Here is a 15,588-nt window from a genome sequence, read left to right on the forward strand (position 1 = left end):
CGTAAAGCTACCACAGTGCATGCGACCCCTACGTGTGGAGTTGAGAACTAGCGTTTGGTATATTGTTGTTTATTATCTACTGGAGAGTGAATTAACAATATTTAACTTCGTTTGGTTTTTAAGTAATAAAATCAATTTACTGTGAAAAAATGACAGATTCAGGTAGGAAATTCATAATTTTTTCATATTAATGCACTTGATTTATTATATACGTGAAAGTAATGATGTACTGAACGTTTTCAAAACACAGATATCAAACATGATTTCCATAACAATTTCAGAACATTCTCGGGAGGATATCAGAGTGGATATCACGTTGGTGGACATCCTCGATTACGTAGGCGATAGTGTCCGCCCAGTTCGTGAGGGTTGTGCTGTATTTGATGCCGGACACGTCGTCTGTATAGGATATACTGACAGAACAGACTACTCAGTAGCTTTTTGCGGCTATGTTCTACAGTCGTCAAATCCTGGCCTAATCCCACACAAAACCAATCTCACCATATCAACGAATGTTTCGAAATGGGTTTGCATTTGTTCATGCAAAGCAGGAACATCCCGATGTAAACACATTATCGCATGTTTGTTATCACTGAATAGGTAATTTTCTTTAACTTTCATTAACAAATACTGGAACTAAATTATAGCAACATTGCAGATCAGGAAGTGCGTCGTATTTGTCATGCACCGACACAGTTCAGGCATGGGGGATCACAAAAAGTGAAAGAACAGTGCCTTGGGGTGCCAAACCGGTTGATGACCTTTGCTGTGTAAACCATCCTAAGAAAATTATCTGTACGGACAACACGTTGGAGCACAACATCTTAGTGGAGTCATTTAACCGCATTTTAATGGGTAAGTAATTAACCGATTTCAGATTCATGTAGATAAAGCAAAAAATTTTCAACTTTCAGTGGCCAAAGAATCTGCTATCTATAAACATCGACTAGGCCGGAGCCTCAATACACCTCCAATCGATCCGAATCGAGCTGAGCAATCGCGCGGTAATGGAGAAGACTTCTGTACTAAAGACGACTTGCGGTCACTGCTGAACGGGTATTTGGATGTTGTGGTAGCTGATGCTCCATTTAATACAACTGCAGAGAAGGATTGGTACACAGAAAATGTAGCGGTTGATATCGGGCGAATCATAGAAATTGCAGAAGAAACTCAAGAACAGTCAACCAACTATTGGAAGATACAAAGAAAAATACGTATCACCGCTAGCTCTTGCTATCAATTGTATACGTATCTGTTCAATAAAAATCCTGACTGGGACAAAAAAATAAGCCGTTATTGGAGTGCTTCCAACATAAAAACCGCTGCCATCAAGTATGGAAAGGATAATGAACCAAAGGCGTATGCGTGTTATAAGCGAAAACGTAACCCACTGGTCAAAAAGTGTGGGTTGGTTGTAAAATCGGATGAAAATTGGTTTGCTGCATCACCGGATGGAGTTGACCCGTTGACGAACGTCATTCTTGAGATCAAATGCCCGGTTTCAGGAGAATCAGGAACTTTAGTCGACATTGAGAAAAATGAAGCTGTTAAAAAGTACTTGAGACGTTGCCCTATAACAAACCAGTTGAAGTTGAATAACAATCATGCATACTATTGTCAGGTTCAATTAAACATGTGGGCCCTAAACTGTAAAAACTGCGATTTTGTGCTGTACTCTGTCTTGGAGGATGATTTTTTGTTGATTGAAGTGGATTTCGATAAACTCTTCGTTGAGAATGTAGTGAACGGATTAAAAGGGCTATATTTTACGCTAATGTTAAAATTTTTGGTTCCTCAGGACACGGCTAAGATTGGTATTTAAGGTGTATGATTACTTATGTAAAACAGCACAAAAGTGACCAATAAAAGAATAAAGTATTTAAAATAACACACACCAGTTTGGTTTAATTCTACACATTTTAATTAACGAAAACTATTTCGATTTATTCTTTATTTGTATATACGACAGAAGAGAAACACGGTACAAGTCAAAATTTGTCATCGCGAAGAATTGGTTTCGTTAAATTTACTAGTCCACAGACTATTGACATCATTTCGTCAGTGTAACCTAACATATACACTTCTAGTGTATCTTGAAATATTGCGAAGGTTTTTATTCGTTGCATTATGCGCTCAACGTGAACTCGTGCTTTTGCTATGGCTTCGTTTAAGTAGGCCTCTGATGGTGATAGCCGACTGCCTTTCATGAATGGTGGCCTATGAAGCTTGATTCCCTTTGTAGACAACTCATTCTCTATCATGAAGCCTTTGTCCACCATGACCTCGTCAAGATGAGGATAAAGATGGTCGATCAGCTTCTCCGCGTTGAATATATATTTGTCGGAAGCTTTTCCTGAGTATGCTTTGCTTCGGTAGGAAATAAGTCCTGCAGGGGTTACACCGATCATAAACTTAGCTGTCCTTCTACTTTTGTACTGCGAATATGTAGCTATTCGACAATTCAGACAGTTGAGTGTACCTATTGGTACTTCTGTACAGTCCAAGATGATCGTAACATTAGAAAATCCTCTGAAGCAGAGGGGAATGTTTTTTCGGATTTCTTCCTTCGGTGGCATATATACAAATGCTTGGAGAACTGTACTCAAGATCTGAACAGTATGCGAAAAATAATTTGCTACTGTAGCTGCGTGTATCCGAAATAGTGTTCCAATGGCTGCAAAACTCAGGTTTTGTTTCAATTTAACCAACACCAGAATTACTCGATCCGTGCAGTTCATAGAAAATTTTCGTGGATACACATTCTCCATTTTCTTGACAGCCAAACAGATTTCTTCTAGAAGTTCCGTTGTCGGTAGTCCAGTCCAAGTATTCAATGATTCATTCGTGAAAAGCATGTCGGGTAAAATTGTGTCTCGATTGGTAGACGTACTTGGGATGTCAGCGGCCTTTACTAGCGTTGTTACTGCATTCCTCTTCATACACGTTGGGCATTGTCTGAAATCGGCGTTACTTCCATCCTTGTTGGTTTCAGTAGGAGCAGTTTCCGAAAGCTCATACTGTTCGTTTACATTGTTGTTCACATCGGAAATCCTTGTTTGATCGAGCGAACTACTCAGCTCTTCAATCGATGCAGCAGCCCCATAGCTGGATATTGCAGATGACGTGAAAGAAGTTTCATTCCGTTCCCTTTCCACAGGGAATCTGGTCTTCCGGTACGATTTCCTCGGTATAATATACTCGTTAACGCTAATGTCTAGCTCAGCCACCTGAGGTAAGTTTTTCGATGGAATGGCAGTTTTCTTTAAACGTTCAGATCCTGGAAAAAAATAAAAACAGAAAAATGAACTATATTCTGACAAGTGAACTAAATAAATTAAAATAATGTAAATTAAATAGAATTTTACAGTGGGTCGAGTCCTAACCAAACATCAGTTTAAAAAAAAAATATTATACTGCTACTTTTATCTAGGAACTGGTTCCTTGACCTGAGCAAAAGTTTTGTAACTAGCAGGCTATCGTACTTACTTAAATAAATTACAAAAAAATTACAAATTAGGAACAAGCATAATCAAACATGGATGACTCAGATAATAAGTGTACTGCGTCCAATTGCTGAAGCAATTACTGAAGCTATTATCCAAAGAACTCTTATTGAAATTTCTTACGGAATCCCCAAAAAAAATTGTCAAAGCGATTTCTAAATAAATCATCGAAGAAATATCAAAATAACTAATCGATCAAATTCGCAAAGAATCCCTTAAGATATTGAAAAGCATTTCCCAAAGAAATCGTGTCAAAAATTTGCAAAAGTTGCCAAAGATGTTCCCAAAGGGATTCCCGTAAAAAAGGGTTACTGAATAAATTCAAAGTGAAATTACTGAAAAAAATCCAAAAAAATTTTTGAAATAAAAAAAAATATTTGGCGAAGGAATTCCTCTAGGAATTTCTCCAGGGATTCATCTAGTTATTCCTCTAGGAATTGCTCCAAGGACTCTTCCGTAGATTTCTCAAGGAATTCTTCCAGAGATTTTTCCAGGAATTCCTCCATAATTCTTCCTTCAAAAATTCTTCCAGGGAATACTCCACAAACTCCTTTAGTTATTGCTACACGAATTTCTCCGGGGGTTCCTTCAAGAATTCTTTCAGGCATTTCTTCAGGAATTCCTCCCGGATTTGCTCCAAAGACTCCTCCGAGGATTGCTCCAAGGATTCCTCCAGGAACTGTTCCGAAAATTACTCAAGAAATTCTTCAACTTTTCCAAGGATTCCTCCAGGGATTTCTCCAGGAATTCTAGTAATTGTTCCAGAATTTCTGGCTGAATCCCAAAAGCAATTCCTGCAGAAATTCCAGAATATTTCCAGGAATTCCTCCCAGAAATTATTCAGGAACTCCTCCCGGAATTTCCCTTGAGGATATCCTCCAAAGATTCCAGGACACCCTCCAGGCATTTCTCAAGAATCTTTTTCAGGGATTCAACCAGGAAAAATCTCAAGAGATTTCTCCAGAAAATCCTCCAGAGAATTTTACAGCAATTTTTCCAGGAACTGGGAAGAATCCTAAGAAAAACACTTAGATAAATCCCTGGTGGAATTCTGGATGAACTTTCTGAAAAAAACACTGGAGGAATTTGGATAGGAATTCCGGAAGGAATTCCAGGTGAAATTCCTGGACGAATCTCTGGAGGAATCTTTGAACGAATCCTTAGAGGAAATCCTGGAGATATTCTTAAACTAATTCATGAAAGCATCTATGACGGAATCCCCTCCAGGAATTCTTCAAGGAATTCCTCCAGGGATTCTTCCAGGAGTTAATCCAGGAATTCTTCCAGGAATTCCTACAGGAATACTTCCAGGACTTCCTCCAGAAATTTCTCAAGGAATTCTTCCAGGACTTCCTCCAGGGATTCTTCCAGGATTTCCTCCAGAAATCCTTCCAGGAATTCCTCCAGAAATTCTTCCAGGAATTCTTTCAGGAATTCTTCCAGGACTTCTTCCAGAAACTCTTCAAGGAATTCCTCCCAGGAATTCTTCCAGGTATTCCTCCAGGAATTCTTCCAGGAATTCCTCCAGGAATTCTTCCAGGAATTCTTCCAGGAATTCCTCCAGGAATTTTTCCAGGAATTCTTCCAGGACTTCCTCCACAAATTCCTCAAGGAATTCTTCCGGGAATTCTTCCAGGAATTGTTCCAGGATTTCCTCCAGAATTTCCTCCAGGAATTCTTCCAGGAATTCCTCCAGGAATTCTTCCAGGGATTCCTCCAGGAATTCTTCCAGGAATTCCTCCAGGAATTCTTCCAGGACTTCCTCCAGGAATTCTTCCAGGACTTCCTTCAGGAATTCTTTCAGGAATTCCTCCACAAATTCCTCAAGGAATTCTTCCAGGAATTCCTCCAGGAATTCTTCCAGGAATTCCTCCAGGAATTCTTCCAGGAATTCCTCCAGGAATTCTTCCAGGAATTCCTCCAGGAATTCTTCTAGGAATTCCTCCAGGAATTCTTCCAGGAATTCCTCCAGAAATTCCTCCAGGAATTGTTCCAGGAATTCCTCCAGGAATTCTTCCAGGAATTCCTCCAGAAATTCTTCCGGGAATTCCTCCAGGAATACTTTCAGAAATTCCTCCAGAAACTCCTCCAGGAATTCTTCTAGGAATTCCTTTTGAAATTCCTCCAGGAATTCTTCATGAAGTTCCTCCAGGAATTCTTCACGATATTCCTCCAAGTATTCTTCCTCCAGAATTTTCTCCAGGAATTCCTCTAGGAATCCTTCCAGGAATTCCTCCAGAAATTCTTCCGGGAATTCCTCCAGAAATACTTCCAGAAATTCCTCCAGAAATTCCTCTAGAAATTCCTCCATGAATTCTTCATGGAATTCCTCCTGGAATTCTTCCAGGAATTCCTCCAGGATTTCTTCCAGGAATTCCTCCAGGACTTCTTCCAGAAATTCCTCCAGGAATTCTTCCAGGAACTCCTCTAGCAATCCCTAAAGGAATTCCTCCTGAAATTCTTCAAGGAATTCCTCCACGAATTCTCCATGAAATTCCTCCAGGAAGACTTTATATTCCTCCACGAATTCTTTATGGAATACCTCCAGGAATTCGTCCAGGATTTTCTCCAAGAATTCTTCATGGCATTCCTTCAGGAATTCTTCCAGGAATTCCTCCAGGATTTCTTCCAGGAATTCCTCTAGGACTTCTTCCAGGAATTCCTCCAGGACTTCTTCCAGGAACTCCTCTAGCAATCCCTAAAGGAATTCCTCCTGAAATTCTTCAAGAAATTCCTCCACGAATTCTCCATGAAATTCCTCCAGGAAGACTTTATTATCCTCCAGGAATTCTTTATGGAATACCTCCAGGAATTCGTCAAGGATTTTCTCCAGGAATTCTTCATGGCATTCCTTCAGGAATTCTTCCAGGAATTCCTCCAGGTATTCCTCCAGGATTTCTTCCAGAATTACTTCAGGAATTCTTCCAGGACTTCCTCCAGGAATTCTTCCAGGACTTCCTCCAGGAATTCTTCCAGGACTTCCTCCAGGAATTCTTCCAGGACTTCCTTCAGGAATTCTTCCAGGAACTCCTCCAGAAATCCCTAAAGGAATTCCTCCAGAAATTCTTCCAGGAATTCTTTCAGGAATTCTTCCAGGACTTCCTTCAAGAATTCTTCAAGGAATTCTTCCAGAAACTCTTCAAGGAATTCCTCCCAGGAGTTCTTCAAGGTATTCCTCCAGGAATTCTTCCAGGAATTCCTCCAGGAATTCTTCCAGGAATTCCTCCAGAAATTCCTCCAGGATTTCCTCCAGGAATTCCTCCAGGAGTTCTTCCAGGAATACCTCCAGGAATTCTTCCAGGAATTCCTCCAGAAATTTTTCCGGGAATTCCTCCAGGAACACTTCCAGAAATTCCTCCAGAAACTCCTCCAGGAATTCTTCTAAGAATTCCTCTAGAAATTCCTCCAGGAATTCTTCATGAAGTTCCTCCAGGAATTCTTCACGATATTCCTCCAAGTATTCTTCCTCCAGGATTTCCTCCAGGAAAGGAATACTTCCAGAAATTCCTCCAGAAATTCCTCCATGAATTCTTCATGGAATTCCTCCTGGAATTCTTCCAGGAATTCCTCCAGGATTTCTTCCAGGAATTCCTCTAGGACTTCTTCCAGGAATTCCTCCAGGAATTCTTCCAGGAACTCCTCTAGCAATCCCTAAAGGAATTCCTCCTGAAATTTTTCAAGGAATTCCTCCACGAATTCTCCATGAAATTCCTCCAGGAAGAATGAAAGACCTCCAGGAATTCGTCCAGGATTTCCTCCAGGAATTCTTCATGGAATCCCTTCAGGAATTCTTCCAGGAATTCCTCCAGGTATTCCTCCAGGATTTCTTCCAGGAATTCCTCCAGGAATTCTTCCAGGAATTCCTCCAGAAATTCCTCCAGGATTTCCTCCAGGAATTCCTCCAGGAGTTCTTCCAGGAATACCTCCAGGAATTCTTCCAGGAATTCCTCCAGAAATTCTTCCGGGAATTCCTCCAGGAATACTTCCAGAAATTCCTCCAGAAACTCCTCCAGGAATTCTTCTAAGAATTCCTCTAGAAATTCCTCCAGGAATTCTTCATGAAGTTCCTCCAGGAATTCTTCACGATATTCCTCCAAGTATTCTTCCTCCAGGATTTCCTCCAGGAATTCCTCTAAGAATTCTTCCAGGAATTCCTCCAGAAATTCTTCCGGGAATTCCTCCAGGAATACTTCCAGAAATTCCTCCAGAAATTCCTCCATGAATTCTTCATGGAATTCCTCCTGGAATTCTTCAAGGAATTCCTCCAGGATTTCTTCCAGGAATTCCTCTAGGACTTCTTCCAGGAATTCCTCCAGGAATTCTTCCAGGAATTCCTGCAGGAATTCTTCCAGGAATTCCTGCAGGAACTCTTCCAGGAATTCCTCCAGGGATTCCTCCAGGGATTCCTCCAGGAATTCCTTCAGGGACTCCTGCAGGAATTTCTTCAGGGAATCCTCCAGGAATTCCTTTAGGGATTCCTCCAGGAAATCCTTTAGGGATTCCTTCTGGAAATCCTTTAGGGATTCTTCCAGGAAATCTTTTAGGGTTTCCTCCAGGAATTCCTTTAGGGTTTCCTCCAGGAAATCCTTGAGGGTTTCCTCCAGGAAATCCTTGAGGGTTTCCTCCAGGAAATCCTTGAGGGTTTCCTCCAGGAAATCCTTTAGGGAATCTTCCAGAAAATCTTTTAGGGAATCTTCCAGGAAATCCTTTAGGGAATCCTCCAGGAAATCCTTTAAGGTTTCCTCCAGGAAATACTTTAGGGTTTCCTCCAGGAAATCCTTTAGGGTTTCTTCCAGAAATTCCTTTAGGGAATTCCTGGAGGAATTCCTGGAAAAATTCTTGATGGAATTTCTGGAAAAAATCCGTGACGAATTTCTGGAGGAATTCCTGGAAGAATTCCTGGAGGAAGTCCTGGAAGAATTCCTTAAAGAACTCCTGGAGGAATTTTTGGAGGAATATCTGTAAGAATTCCTGGAGGAAGTCCTGGAAGAATTCCTGGAGGAAGTCCTGGAAGAATCCCTGGAGAAAGTCCTGGAAGAATTTTTGGAAGAATTTCTGGAGGAATACTTTTAAGAATTCCTTGAGGAATTTCTGGAGTAAGTCCTGGAAGAATTCCTGGAGGAATTCCTGGAAGAATTCCTGGAGAAATTCCTGGAAGAATTCCTGGAGGAATTCCTGGAGGAATTTCTGGAGGAATTCCTGGGAGAATTCCTGGAGGAATTCCTGGAGGTTCCTGGAAGAATTCCTTGAGGAGTTTCTGGAAGAAGCCCTGGAAGTATTCCTGGAGAAATTCCTGAAAGAATTCCTGGAGGAATTCCTGGAGAAATTTCTGGAGGAATTTTTGGAAGAATTTCTGGAGGAATTCCTGGAAGAATTCCTTGAGGAATTTCTGGATGAATTTCTGGAAAAAATCCTTGACGAATTTTTGGAGGAATTCCTGGAAGAATTCCTGGAAGAAGTCCTGGAAGAATTCCAAAAAGAATTCCTGGAGGAATTTCTGGAGGAATATGTGGAGGAATTCCTGGAAGAATTCCTGGAAGAATCCCTGGAGAAAGTCCTGGAAGAATTCCTGTAGGAATTTTTGGAAGAATTTCTGGACGAATACTTTTAAGAATTCCTTGAGAAATTTCTGGAGGAAGTCCTGGAAGAATTCCTGGAGGAATTCCTGGAAGAATTCCTGGAGAAATTCCTGGAAGAATTCCTGCAGGAATTCCTGGAGGAATTTCTGGAGGAATTCCTGGAAGAATTCCTGGAGGAATTCCTGGAGGTTCCTGGAAGAATTCCTTGAGGAGTTTCTGGAAGAAGCCCTGGAAGTATTCCTGTAGGAATTCCTGGAAGAATTCCTGGAAGAATTTCTAGAGGAATTCCTGGAGGAAATTCTGGAGGAATTCCTTGAAGAATTCCTGGAGGAATTCCTGGAAGAATTTCTGGAGAAATTCCTGGAAGAAACTCTGGAGGAAGTCCTGGAAGAATTCCTAGAGGAATTCCTGGAAGAATTCCTGGAGAAATTCCTGGAAGAATTCCTCCAGGAATTCCTGGAATAATTCCTGGAGAAATTCCCGGAAGAATTCCTGAAGGAATTCCTGGAAGAATTCCTGGTGGAATTCCTGGAAGAATTCCTTGTGGAATTTTTGGAGGAATTCCTGGAAGAATTCCTTGTGGAATTTTTGGAGGAATTCCTGAAGGAAGACCTGGAAGAATTCCACGTAGAATTCCTGGAGGAAATCGTGGAGGAATTTCTGGAGGAATTCCTTGAAGAATTCCTGGAGGAATTCCTGGAAGAATTTCTGGAGAAATTCCTGGAAGAATCCCTGGAGGAAGTCCTGGGACAATTCCTAGAGGAATCCCTGGAAGAATTGCTGGAGAAATTCCTGGAAGAATTCCTGGAGGAATTCCCGGAAGAATTCCTGGAGGAATACCTGGAAGAATTCCGGGAAGAATTCCTGGAGGAATTCCTGGAGGTTCCTGGAAGAATTCCTTGAGGAGTTTCTGGAAGAAGCCCTGGAAGTATTCCTGTAGGAATTCCTGGAAGAATTCCTGGAAGAATTTCTAGAGGAATTCCTGGAGGAATTTCTGGAGGAATTCCATGAAGAATTCCTGGAGGAATTCCTGGAAGAATTTCTGGAGAAATTCCTGGAAGAAACTCTGGAGGAAGTCCTGGAAGAATTCCTAGAGGAATTCCTGGAAGAATTCCTGGAGAAATTCCTGGAAGAATTCCTCCAGGAATTCCTGGAATAATTCCTGGAGAAATTCCCGGAAGAATTCCTGAAGGAATTCCTGGAGGAATACCTGGAGAATTCTTTGAAGAATTCCTGGAAGAATTCCTGGTGGATTTCCTGGAAGAATTCCTTGTGGAATTTTTGGAGGAATTCCTGGAGGAAGACCTGGAAGAATTCCACGTAGAATTCCTGGAGGAAATCGTGGAGGAATTTCTGGAGGAATTCCTTGAAGAATTCCTGGAGGAATTCCTGGAAGAATTTCTGGAGAAATTCCTGGAAGAATCCCTGGAGGAAGTCCTGGGACAATTCCTAGAGGAATCCCTGGAAGAATTGCTGGAGGAATTCCTGGAAGAATTCCTGGAGGAATTCCCGGAAGAATTCCTGGAGGAATACCTGGAAGAATTCCTGGAAGAATTCCTGGAGGAATTCCTGGAAGAATTCCTTGAGGAATTTCTGGAGGAATTCCTGGAGAAATACCTGGAAGAATTCCTGGAGGAATTCCAGGGGGAATTCCTGGAGGAATCCCTGGAGAAATACCTGGAAGAATTCCTGGAGGAATTCCTGGGGGAATTCCTGGAGGAATTCCTGGAGGTATCCCTGGAGGAATTCCTGGAGGAATCCCTGGTGGAATTCCTGAAGGCATCCCTGGAGGAATTCCTGGAGGAATTCCTGGAGGAATTCTTCGAGGAATGCCTGGAGGAGTTCCTGGAGGAATGCCTGGAGGAGTTCCTGGAGGAATGCCTGGAGGAGTTCCTGGAGGAATGCCTGGAGGAATTCCTGGAGGAATCCCTTGAGGAATTCCTGGAGGAATCCCTGGAGGAATTCCTGGAGGAATCCCTGGAGGAATTCCTGGAGGAATCCCTGGAGGAATTCCTGGAGGAATCCCTGGAGGAATTCCTGGAGGAATCCCTGGAGGAATTCCTGGAGGAATCCCTGGAGGAATTCCTGGAGGAATCCCTGGAGGAATTCCTGGAGGAATCCCTGGAGGAATTCCTGGAGGAATCCCTGGAGGAATTCCTGGAGGAATCCCTGGAGGAATTCCTGGAGGAATCCCTGGAGGAATTCCTGGAGGAATCCCTGGAGGAATTCCTGGAGGAATCCCTGGAAGAATTCCTGGAGGAATCCCTGGAAGAATTCCTGGAGGAATCCCTGGAGGAATTCCTGGAGGAATCCCTGGAGGAATTCCTGGAAGAATTTCTGAAGAAATTCCTGGAAGAATCCCTGGAGGAAGTTCTGGAACAATTCCTAGAGGAATCTCTGGAAGAATTGCTGGTGGAATTCCTGGAACAATTCCTGGAGGAATTCCCGGAAAAATTCCTGGAGGAATTCCTGGAGAAATACCTGGAAGAATTCGTGGAACAATTCCTGGAGGAATTTCTGGAGGAATCCCTTGAGGAATTTCTGGAGGAATTCCTGTAGAAATACCTGGAGGAATTTCTGGAGGAATTCCTGGAGAATTCTTGGAGGAATACCTGGAGGAATTCCTTGAGGAAAGTCCTGGAAGAATTCCTGGAGGAATACCTTTAAGAATTCTTTGAGGAATTTCTGGAGGAAGTCCTGGAAGAATCCCTGGAGAAGTCCTGGAAGAATTCCTGGAGGAATTTTTGGAAGGATTTCTGGAGGAATACTTTTAAGAATTCCTTGAGGAAGTCCTGGAAGAATTCCTGGAGGAATTCCTGGAAGAATTCTTGGAGAAATTTCTGGAAGAATTCCTGGAGGAATTTCTGGAGGAATTCCTGGAAGAATTCTTGGAGGAGTTTCTGGAGGATGCCCTGGAAGTATTCCTGGAGGAATTCCTTGAAGAATTCCTGGAGGAATACCTGGAAGAATTCCTAGAGGAATTCCTGGAGGAATTTCTGGAGAAATTCCTTGGAGAATTCCTGGAGGAATTTCTGGAAGAATTTCTGGAGAAATTCCTGGAAGAATCCCTGGAGGAAGTCCTGGAAGAATTCCTAGAGGAATTCCTGGAAGAATTCCTGGAGAAATTCCTGGAAGAATTCCTCCAGGAATTCCTGGAACAATTCCTGGAGAAATTCCCGGAAGAATTCCTGAAGGAATTCCTGGAGGAATACCTGGAGAATTCTTGGAAGAATTCCTGGAGGAATTCCTGAAAGAATTCCTTGTGGAATTTTTGGAGGAATTCCTGGAGGAAGACCTGGAAGAATTCCACGTAGAATTCCTGGAGGAAATCGTGGAGGAATTCCTTGAAGAATTCCTGGAGGAGTTCCTGGAAGAATTTCTGGATAAATTCCTGGAAGAATCCCTGGAGGAAGTCCTGGAACAATTCCTAGAGGAATCCCTGGAAGAATTGCTGGAGGAATTCCTGGAAGAATTCCTGGAGGAATTCCCGAAAGAATTCCTGAAGGAATACCTGGAAGAATTCCTGGAAGAATTCCTTGAGGAATTTCTGGAGGAATTGCTGGAGAAATACCAGGAAGAATTCCTGGAGGAATTCCTGGGGGAATTCCTGGAGGAATCCCTGGAGAAATACCTAGAAGAATTCCTGGAGGAATTTCTGGGGGAATTCCTGGAGGAATTCCTGGAGGTATCCCTGGAGGAATTCCTGGAGGAATCCCTGGTGGAATTCCTGAAGGCATCCCTGGAGGAATTCCTGGAGGAATTCCTGGAGGAATTCTTCGAGGAATGCCTGGAGGAATTCCTGGAGGAATGCCTGGAGGAATTCCTGGAGGAATCCCTTGAGGAATTCCTGGAGGAATCCCTGGAGGAATTTCTGGAGAAATCCCTGGAGGAATTCCTGGAGGAATTCCTGGAGGAATCCCTGGAGGAATTCCTGGAGGAATCCCTGGAGGAATTCCTGGAGGAATCCCTGGAGGAATTCCTGGAGGAATCCCTGGAGGAATTCCTGGAGGAATCCCTGGAGGAATTTCTGGAGGAATCCCTGGAGGATTTCCTGGAGGAATCCCTGGAGGAATTCCTGGAGGAATTCCTGGAGGAATCCCTGGAGAAATTCCTGGAGGAATCCCAGGAGGAATTCCTGGAAGAATCCCTGGAGGAATTCCTGGAGGAATCCCTGGAGGAATTCCTGGAGGAATCCCTAGAGGAATTCCTGGAGGAATTTGTGGAGGAATTCCTGGAGGAATCCCTGGAAGAATCCTTGAAGGATTTCCTGGAGATGTTTCGTCAAATATTACAGTAGAATTGGTGGGAGGAATTTTTAAAGAAATACCTGAGCAATCCTGAAGGAATCCCAATAGAAAAACTGTTGAAATACCGGAAGGAATTTATGGAGAAATTTCGGAAAAATTCCTGCAGACATCACGGGGAAGATTTCTGGAAAAAATCTCAAAGAAATTCCGGAAGGCATCCTTAAAGATATTCCGGAAGAATTCCTGAATGAACTCCTGAAGGAATTCCTGAATGAACTCCTGAAGGAATTCCTGGAGAAATCTCAGGAGGAATCCCCGAAGGAATTCATGAAGCAATCGTTGAAGGAATTCCTGGAGGAATACCTGAAGGAATCCCTGGAGGAATTCCTGAAGGAATCCTTGCAAAAAATCCTAGAGGAATCCCTTAAAGAATTCCTGGAGGAACCCCCGAAGGAATTCCTGGAGGAATTCCTGAAGGAATTCCTGGAGGAATTCCTGGAGGAATTCGTGGAGGAATTCCTGGAGGAATTCCTGGAGGAAGTTCTGGAGAAATCCCCGAAGGAATTCTTGAAGAATGTATTGGTGGAATCCTTGAAGGAATTCCTGGATGAATCCCCGAAGGAATTCATGGAGGAATCCTTGGAGGAGTCCCCGAAGGAATAATTGGAGGAGTTTGTGGAGGAGTCCTCAGACGAATTCCTGGAAAAATCCCTGGAAAATTTTTTGGAGGAATCCCTGGAATTTTGTTTTTGCTTACTTTATTTTTGTAATGAAAGAATCGTTGACCAAAACAGAAACATTGCTCTAGTCTTGACCATATTCTTAATTTTTATTTCTATATTGGCTTATTTCATGAAAGGAATTACCAAATCAGAAACTCTGGGAGTCAGCATAGAACACTTAGCTGCGAAGCAGGCTTTGTCCCAGTTGAGACGTTACGCCTTGAAGAGAACTATGTCCTAGTTGTGATTTTAATATCGCTATTTTTGTAATATAATATCGCTATTTTTGAAACTAACGTGAAGATGTCATAAATCTTTTTAAAAGGAATTATTGTCCTTACCTGTTATGAAGTCGTTTTTAGTGAAATGTTTGCTGCATACTCTAGCATTCGATGATGGTTGTTTTGCACTTCGTAACACTCTTTTCCATTCTTTGTAGCGATGTTTATCCTTCGGAAAAGTGTGTAAATGAACACTGTTTCCAGCTCGCAATTTGCATCCAACGACGGAACAGATACGATTGCTTCGTGGTATAAAACAATCTTTAAAATAAGAATGGTCCTCCAGCTGTGCGGAAGCAGCTGTTACATTCGGAATTCGCCTTCGAGGACATTTCACCAAGCGCTGTACACGTAAACTGGGTATTGCGTGGGGCCTCAGATAATATGATTTCACTGAAAGAAAAGATACATTGACCATTAGTCACATGAACTAAACATATATTCTTGTTCTTATATATTAGTTCCTACCTGTAACGAAATCAGTTGGTTGAAAGTGTTTTGGACAAATCCTCAATCCCGCAGTGGCTTCAGTTTCCGGTAAATGTAAAACTTTTTTCCATTGCTTATGGGAGCGCAGGTTCTTCCGTGCGGGAAACGGTAGAAGAGTCCTCAGCATTTTACTTTTGCATGTAGCAATACAGCAATACCCGTTCTGCCTTACAAACGGGGGCTTATCCGGTAAACATCTTGATGGGGCCACGGTGTCCTTCACTTTCCGGCGTGAGTCTATAATATCAACAGCATTCTGTCATAATTCCCGGAATTTGGCGCTGATATGTGATACTTACATGTGATAAAATCACTATCCCGAAAGTGTGCTTTGCATATTTTTTCGTCTCGTTCTCCACCTAGTTCCGTGAAAACGCACCACTTCTTAAAAACTTTGTTGTTTTTAGCAGGAACCGGAAAAAATAAAGTAGCTGATCCTGGTCCACTTCGATTTTTACACCCCGGAACAACACATTTCCGTGAATCCATCGCGGCTGGTTAAGGCTGGAATGAGAACAACAATTTAGTGCTAAAAACACACCAAAATACGGAAAAATCACTTACCGGTTGACTGCTCAGCAGTTTTCCTACCCAATTCCAGCGTTTAATTTGGGTATTTGGCTGCAATTGTGCGGTAAACAGGCTAATTTATTAATTTGTTATTGAATCGCCACTCGACATGACTGTTGTTTACAAACGATAATCTCAAACACCGCAGCGCCTCCTGTGTGTCGTTTTGACGTGTATTTCCCTTGGGAAATTGACGT

General features: G+C 42.4%; 2 protein-coding genes across 4 annotated transcripts; one reads left to right on the plus strand and one right to left on the minus strand.

Annotated features, from left to right (window-relative positions):
* Positions 1 to 8: 8 nt before the first annotated feature.
* LOC134283935 (uncharacterized) lies at positions 9 to 1,968 on the plus strand. Of its 2 annotated transcripts, XM_062860583.1 has the most exons (4): positions 9 to 162; positions 282 to 600; positions 659 to 855; positions 915 to 1,968. In XM_062860583.1, exons 1-4 carry the CDS (start codon positions 150 to 152, stop codon positions 1,820 to 1,822), a joined length of 1,437 nt encoding a protein of 478 aa, XP_062716567.1. In that variant the 5' UTR covers positions 9 to 149; the 3' UTR covers positions 1,823 to 1,968. The 2 variants fall into 2 exon arrangements, with proteins under 2 accessions (XP_062716567.1, XP_062716566.1); XM_062860582.1 differs by lacking the exon at positions 9 to 162 and having other exon boundaries at positions 173 to 600.
* LOC115268117 (uncharacterized) lies at positions 1,874 to 15,583 on the minus strand. Of its 2 annotated transcripts, XM_062860579.1 has the most exons (4): positions 15,121 to 15,583; positions 14,801 to 15,058; positions 14,393 to 14,725; positions 1,874 to 3,277 (listed from the first exon to the last, which is right to left on the minus strand). In XM_062860579.1, the coding sequence occupies exons 1-4, from the start codon at positions 15,308 to 15,310 to the stop codon at positions 1,989 to 1,991; spliced, it is 2,070 nt and encodes a 689-aa protein (XP_062716563.1). In that variant the 5' UTR covers positions 15,311 to 15,583; the 3' UTR covers positions 1,874 to 1,988. The 2 variants fall into 2 exon arrangements, with proteins under 2 accessions (XP_062716563.1, XP_062716564.1); XM_062860580.1 differs by having other exon boundaries at positions 1,875 to 3,277; positions 14,801 to 15,582.
* Positions 15,584 to 15,588: the final 5 nt, after the last annotated feature.

The sequence above is a fragment of the Aedes albopictus genome, chromosome 3 (genome assembly GCF_035046485.1).
Source record: "Aedes albopictus strain Foshan chromosome 3, AalbF5, whole genome shotgun sequence".
In the NCBI taxonomy this organism is placed as follows: domain Eukaryota; kingdom Metazoa; phylum Arthropoda; class Insecta; order Diptera; family Culicidae; genus Aedes; species Aedes albopictus.